A 7,836-nucleotide genomic window follows, 5' to 3' on the forward strand; every position below is an offset into this window, starting at 1 on the left:
CTGCTGCATTATCATAGTGGTTTTGCCTTAGGTCATTCCTGACTGGTCTAGAAGTTTTTACCACATTTTTAGGTTAGCCTGAATTTTGCTATGTGAATCTGATGATCCAAGCCACAGTCAACTCCTTGTCTTGTTTTTTTCTGACTATATACAGATTCTCTATCTTCAGCTACAAAGACTGTAATTAATTTGATTTTGGTATTGACCATTTGGTGATGACCATGCAAAAAACTGTCTCTTGTGCTGTTGAAAAGCGATATTAGTATCACAATAATATGGAATTATTGAGATACAATTTACTCACAAGGTCTCTGAGCCACTGTAAGCACATCCTCTTATGGTTCCATCACCACAATCGAAATAAAAACCATTTCCTCACCTGCAAAATTGCTTCTGATTTCTTGTCAGTTAACCCCTTATGTCAATCCCCAGACGCAGGGAACACCCCATCTGTTTTCTATATATATATTTTGGCCTCCTCAAGAATGTCAAGTAAATGGAATAGGAAGTAGGTAGACTTATCCATGAGGATTCAGTGAGGGAAAAGGATATATAGGTGACTCCTGGATGTGCAATGTACACGCAACCTGAGTATAGTAAAATGGGTTGATTGTTACCTAACTATTCGTCCGATTGAAGGCTTATGCTCTCTATAATGTGTATATGTTTTGTCTGATTTAATTCATATTTAATTCAATGCAATTTCTCTTCTATGTTTGGAAGGGTTGTTTTATGAAATAGAAATGGTAAATCTTTTGAAAGAAAGTGAATCTTCTTTGTAAAAGTCCTCCATCTGCATCTGAGCAGTACTTACCAGGACGTCAACATTGCACAAGCACAGGTAGAACAAGCACACTGTAGTCATTCAAATGCTGCTGCCTGGGTCACACAGAGACAGTCCACCTGGCAACCCTGGCAGGCCCAGAGTACCTGGCCGGACGTGCCCATTGGAGGTGAGAGAGTCCCCACCTTAAGTAGCTGAGTAGCAACCTTTATTGCATCTGCAAGCTTACCCAACTGCTATCATGCAAAGGACCGTATAAGCCAACTGCAGGGATTAGGACTTGGACATTTTGGGGCACGATTACTGTGCCCACCGCAGCCTGCGCTTTCTTCAAGGCTCACCTACTGTAAATTCTTTGTTTGTGCCAGTGTCCCTCAATAGTACAGAGAATACCGTAGACCTGGGGCTGGTGCTGGTGGCGTGGGGATGTGCGTCTTCCCTGGAGTTGGACAGGCAGCAGAACCATGCAGGATGGGGCCTAGGGCTCTCCAAGGCTGAAGGGGAAAGGCAACAGGGGTGCACTGAATGAGGCCGGATTTCTTCATTCCTCCTACCCCCTGGGGCCCAGATGGATTTCTTTAACCTATGCCTCAGGCCCTGCCACAGATTTCCCACTGGAAGTGGAAGGCTTGGGGCTTAGCCAAGGCCTGTGATGTCTATGTTTCCAGCAACATTATAGTGAGGTAGTTGGTCTGAACTGTGTGCTCAGAGGAGGGAAGGGAGCCTGGTAAAAAGTGCATGAGGGGTTGTGTTCACGCCTTCAAACCTCCACTTTCATTAGATTCTCCACATCCTCACCCTGGTGACCAAAGTCCCGGGCCCCTCTCTGCCCAAGGGTGGTGCTGATGCTGATGCTGGACTTCTCCCCGGGCACAACTTACCTACATGTCTCGGTGGGCAGAGACCTCAGCTGGAAGGTCTCTGCCAAATTTACTCACTCGGACAACAGCGAGATGTGCTACACCACCAGGCAATAAACACTGGATCACTGTAAATTAAGTGATCAAGCCCACCTGCTCCAGGGAGGGGTCTGAGTGTAAGGTGTAAGTCCCACGCATGTTCTTTTCTGACCCTGAGGTCTCTACTGTTCCAACCCACACGTAGACTCTCCACCTGACCTCATGCCAAGAGGCCTGGAAGGGAATCAACGTGAGAATACGGGGGAAGTGCTCCCCATTGTGCAGGTGCAGTCACTCCTAACTTCACTTCCTCATGGCACCCTTCTTGCCCCTGCCTCGGGTAACTCATGTTCGGTGGTCTCCTTTTTCTACGATGAGCAGCAGTATCCCTGGTGCTCGCCAGAGCCACCCTTCCAATTTTCATTCATCCACACCCTCAGCAGTTGGCAGATATCATAGAATGGCAAGGTAGGATCCAGAGCCTCCTCCAGAGACTCCAACTCTCTGAGAGTCCCAACACCCTGTCCTGAGGTGTGGTAACTCCTGCATCATCCCCCTCCTACATTTTGGGAACATGACAACACCCCTTGAATATTGGAGATCCGGCCCTTGCTTCTGCTCACTCAATGCCTTACAGAATCTGGAGAGTCTCTACTTTCTTTACTCCCCGAATCACATCCTTCTGCCTCAAGGGCATTATCCTTGCTTACTTTTATTCACACAGAGAGATGTCCAGGCACCAACTCTGAATGTGCTACCTACCATCATACCCCCTTTTGTGTAATAAAACCCTGGTCTTTCAGGAATGGTGTCAGGCAGAACCTACCCTCAGTTCACTCCAACACAGATCTGTCTCTCTGAGTCTCAGGCTGGCACAGTCCTGGAGTGCTGGCTGAGGGAAAGGAAGTGCTCACCAAATTCCAGCGAAGGGGAAATTGAACACGGAGTTCAGACTCATTGTCATGTGCCCTAAAAATAGTAGTCTGGGATACTGAGCTGGGATACTCCGGGAAATATCATTTACTGGAAGATCTGTGTCATGGGTCTGGTGGAACAGTATTTGACAGGGACCCTGCAAGAACAGAGACCTACTAACCACACTTGCCATAGAGCATGACGGGCCCATTTCCACTCAAGGGTATAGAGAGGCTCAGGCTGGAGGTGAAAACACAAAGGACTCCACTATCCATCTCTAGCTGCCAGGGTGCAGTCTGACCCAGGTTGCCACCAAATAGATGCGTCACCTGACCTCCAGCCCAGAGACTAGCCTGTCTCCTGTGTTCCCTGTACCTTCCCTCCTGCTCCCCAGCTCACTGGGTCCAGGCTTCATGGCCAAGCCCTTTACTGAATGCAAAGGAGGAGAAGCGAAACTGTTGGTGCTTGAGTCTCAGGGGTGAGGGCTAAAGAGGAGAGGAGGACTGTGTGCTGGTTCCAGCTTGCAAGGTGGGACTGGGGCAGGGGTGGGAATGGTACGGGCAGTAGGGACTCCAATGAGAGGGCAGAGCCTGGGAAGGGAGAGATGATGGCACCTGTGCATGTTTCCACCTGCTGAACTACACGTTCAGGCAAGGTCACCAATGGCAAATCAGGGGAGGGATCAAGGGTACTCCAATGGAAATGAGAGTGGTCAGGCTAAGTAGGACAATGAATCCAATGCGGCAAGCAGGATGGGATGGACCTCTGTACGTGGGTCATGAGTTCCTTCCAACTGGGAGGCAGAATGTCAAGGATGGATGGGAACCAGCAAATTCCAGAGGAGCGAATTTAAAGAACTAGAAGAAGGCCTTTAGGGGAATGGGAGGATGGGTCAATGTGACCAGACAAGGCCCTCAGTGAACCCAGACCGGGGGCACTCCATTGCCCTGCTGGCCTGGATGGTAGCAGAGGCTGACCCAGAGTCCCCCCCAACAGGATGCCAGAGGTACTGCTCTGCAATAGGCTCTGATATGGAGTGGCACCCCACCAGGCCTTGCCCCACTCCCCCAACCCCTACCTCCCAGAGAGAGGGCAGAACACAGAATATGAGAAGTCCTTTAGTTAAAAACTTCTGTGAAACTGGGGCAGAGAGGGGGCAAAACAAGGGGCAGAGGATGCCCTGGTGGAGGCAGAACGAGAGGCAAGAAGCTTAGCTGCAGCTCGCCAGCCCCGGAGGTAACAGCTGCTCCTCTTGCAGGAAGATACTGGGCTCAACCTGTAAAACAGCAGAGTCAGGGAAGAGCCTCAAGCCAGGGCAGCCCACAGCCCTGCTCAACAGCCAACCTTGTGGGAAGGGGTATGCAGTATATAACACTCACTTCAAAGGATCTGGAACTTCTTGGCCAGGTACCGCATGGAGGCTGCAACAGGGAGAGGCATGAACAGGTGGTCCAGAAAGACAGACATAGAAGCCTGTCCCCCTGTCCCCGTGGGGAACCACCTAGCCTTGCCACCTGAAACCCACCTACCCCCAGCCCCGATGCAAAGAGCTCTGGGCCCGATCACTCCCCACTACCGAAATTAAATGTGGAGCCATTTCCTAATAGGAAATATAATGTGCCACCAGCTCTCAAGCTCGGGGCCTTGCCGAAACCATTAAAAAATTGTCTCCCAAACAAACCAACAAGACCCTTAGAGGCTACACCAGATCAACAAGGCATCTCTACAAGTCCTATCAGAAGAAGCTCTCTAGGACTCATCTGGCTGGCAGAGTGTGCATGCAGTCCACATAGTACTTTGCTACTTGTCCGCACACCCAGCTGAACATGCACCGCATGCTCCAGGGACAGGCTTGATAGGTTCTCCTCCCCACAGGAATGCTGATCCCTACGAGGCCCCCTGCACCTGCAGCACACCCCACCCCAAGGGCCCACCCCGCTTCTGCACTAAGAACCCGCTGCTCTCTGTCCCTGGTTCCTCATACCAAGTTGCTCCTTAAGCTCGTCTATTTCTCTCTGTAGCACCAGACACTAGGCCAGCAGATATAGGAGGAAGAGAAATGGTTAGTATACACCCGCCTCCCCTCTCCTCTCCCCCGGGCCCTCATCCCAAACCAGGTGTCTAGACTGGCAAGGGGACTTTCCTCAGTGAAAATGAGGTGGGCTCCCTCCCTGGAGTGGGGATAAGGGAGGGAGGGCCCACACATGTCAGTTGCACTTGGACTCAGATCCCACCATGGGGTTTGGGTGCATTCACAGGAGCCAGAAGAAGCATTACCCGAGGACAGCTCTGCATTCCAGGTGGCTGCTGCTGCCTTTTCGGTCTTGGGGGATGGTCAGTTGGTTCCTGGTCACCTGACAGGGAAAGGACACATAATCCAGCTTCACAGGTTCCCAGTGAGGTGGAAACCGCCAAGCAGGCTCTAAGGTGAGGTGAGGCAGTACCACCCTCTGCCAGCATCAGGCCTCCCCTGCTCTGCCCGGCAGGCAGCACAAACCTTCTCTCTGGGCCTGCCCCTCTATTCCTTAGGGACAGCCATTTCACCACGATGGAGGCTCTGGGTTCAAGCCTCCCAGAGCAGCAGACACAACCAGCACCTGGGAGAGCAATGTGGGCGAACAGCACTTCACAGAAAAGGCTATTAGCCTGCAGGTCTACGCCCAGAGGAGCTGTTGGGGCACTGCCACCAATTACCCCTGCCAAACAAATTTCACACAGAAGGTGATGGGGCCAGGTCCAGCCCTGTTGACACCCTGCTTCCCATAGAAGTGGCCGGAGAGCAAGGCTGAGCCCCCAGGAGAGAGAGTGAGTCAGAGACAGATGTTTCTGCTCTCACCCCTGGCCTCCTACCCCCATATAAAAACCCAGGACACTCACCTGATGGGCCAGGCCCTCTGAGTCTGACTTCTCCCTTGTTCATGGCCACGGGCTCTGAGTTTCCTGAATCCTGTGTGTCTCTGATGTTGAGGTTGGCCCTGCCGGGTTCTCCATGATGCACTGATGGACAAGTTGGCCATGGCCTGTCAGTGGTAAGCTAAAAACAAAGATTTCTCACTGATCTGGAGTAAGGATGTGTGTGTGTGTGTGCGTGTGTGTACCAGTGCATTTATATGTCTATGCCTGTGTGTGTGAGAGCTCACATGATTCAAGACCGGGCTGAGGCAGGGAATTGGAAAGAGTATTGAAAGGCTGATCTCTTTAGCACATTCCCTGTCAGTCAGCCCCAGGCCAGCAGGCAGAGCTGAGCTAGGGACAACATGTGGCACTGAGAAAGCCTGGGGCCCCTGCAAGGAAGGTTTGGGGAACAGCTACGAAGTAGGATTCAGGAAAGTGATGCGTCCAAACACCGAAGCTCTGTGAAGCTTTTAAGGGGTCCCCTCAAATCAACTCAGCTGCCAGCTCTCCCTTCCACTCCAGCGGCAGCCTGGTGGAGGAGGCTGGAAAGAGGTCAAAGGTGGAGAACCGAGCCCAGCACACCCAAAGTGCTACCTTAACGTTTGTCCCTAATGAAAGGACCCCATTCTGGCATCCTAATGACCCAGTGACCGATGGCCACACAATGACGACCCCTGAGGGATGGAGAGAAGGAGCACCGGGTGAAGATCTGTGTCCTGGGGAGGGTGGTAGGGGGAAGAGTGGGGAGAGAGGAGGGTCCTGGCCTACTCACTTGGCCCTTTGGGAATGGGTCTCTATTTGGTTCGTTGTCTGCTCCTGACACCGCCATTGCTGCCACCGACTCCCAGGCCCGCCTAGCCACGGATTTCTTCCCAGTGATGGTGTGCTTGGAGTCTTCCGCTCCCCAAGGGACCAAGGCATACTTCTTGGACCTCCCGAGCAGCGGGATGCCGGAGATTGGGGGGAAGGTGGCCGGTTCCAGGGGAGTGGCCGAGATTCCCTGCCCCCAGGAAGGGAAGGTTCTCCCCGCGGCAGGTTTGGAGACGCCCCCAAGGGATTTCTTCTCCTGGACCCCCTTCCTCCTAGGAGTGGGCTGCGGCCCGCTGCCTGTAGCGGCAGCTGCAGTAGCTGATGCTACTGCTACTCTCGGGTAGCTGGGCAGGCTGCCCCCCTTCCCCCAGAGCACACTCTGCATTTTCTTAGGGGGAGAGATGTCCTCCTGCTCTGTGTCGCTCTGCCTGCCCTGCCTGCCCTCAACCGAAATTAATCCTCGTGGAGCCAAGGACAGGCAAGTGCCTGGCACCTTAAGGAGATTTTCCCTGCCTTGGACATTCAAGCATCTGGGTGGGTTCCCGGGATCCTTGGGGCTGTTGAGCTTGGCCTGGCCTCCGTCTTTGGGATAAATGCTCACCCTCATCCGCTCTATCTCACTGAACTCATCAGTGGACTTGGGGTCGGACAGCAGCCTGGCTGGGCTTTCAGAGGGGGGCCACTGGCAATCAAGAGCCACGTTCAACCTACTCCTAGTGCCTCTCTTAGGGTTCCCACCGACCTGGAGAGGGCTGGCCTCAGTCTGTGCCGCTTCCCCACACCTCTGGGTGGCACCGCCTCGACTGCGGGGACGCGCCTTGAGGTCCCGCAAGGCAGACACTTCGCCGACCGCATAGCTCTCCTGGGACAGGTATCTGAGGGTGCCCAGCACGTTCAGGTCAGCCAGCTGCTGCAGGATGGCTGCCACTGACTCGTCAACCAGCTGCAGGGCGTCCTCCTGGTTGTCAGCCGGGGAGCCAGGCCGACCTTCGCAGCCCCACAGCACCGGCCCTCCCGCTTCCAGCACCTCCTGCTCTGACTCGAAGCCCTCAGGTTCTGGGAAGCCATCCCCGCCTTCACCCTCGCAGCTTCGCGGTGTCCCCGCCTCGGGGCCAGGGCCGGGTCCCTGCAGGCCTGCGGAGCCGGCCTCAAGGCCGCTGGTCTGCTCCCCGCACTCTGCGCTGAAACCCGCTCCCGAAAGAGACACCTCATCATCTGGGGAGCTCATGTCGCGTTCTGGGTGGCCGCCGGACCTGGGGCGACGAAGATTTATCAACCGAGTCGCAGTGGCGGCAGTGGTGGTCGTCACGTCAGGTGAGGCGGGCGTCGTCTGGAGCTCGCCGTCAACACGAGCAGCACCACACGCAGGACATGGCGGCAAATAACGCGATACTTTCAGCGTGCTAGAGGTGCCGCCTCCTCATTGGTCCGGTTCCTGCCAACCAGCACGTGCCTTTTTTGGCTGTCCCCTCGAGGTGTAACCAATGGGGTCGAGGGCCTCCTCTGGCTTGCTGCCAAGCCCAAGGGCCATCC

At 54.1% G+C, this 7,836-nt stretch overlaps 1 protein-coding gene across 1 annotated transcript; it reads right to left on the reverse strand.

Moving 5' to 3' along the window:
• Window positions 1-3,978: 3,978 nt before the first annotated feature.
• On the reverse strand, window positions 3,979-7,531 carry LOC133052425 (uncharacterized protein CXorf49 homolog). Its single transcript, XM_061137313.1, has 5 exons — window positions 6,266-7,531; window positions 5,476-5,632; window positions 4,876-4,952; window positions 4,583-4,628; window positions 3,979-4,019 (listed from the first exon to the last, which is right to left on the reverse strand). The coding sequence occupies exons 1-5, from the start codon at window positions 7,529-7,531 to the stop codon at window positions 3,979-3,981; spliced, it is 1,587 nt and encodes a 528-aa protein (XP_060993296.1).
• Between the last annotated feature and the right edge of the window lie 305 nt (window positions 7,532-7,836).

The sequence above is a fragment of the Dama dama genome, chromosome X (genome assembly GCF_033118175.1).
Source record: "Dama dama isolate Ldn47 chromosome X, ASM3311817v1, whole genome shotgun sequence".
NCBI lineage: Eukaryota > Metazoa > Chordata > Mammalia > Artiodactyla > Cervidae > Dama > Dama dama.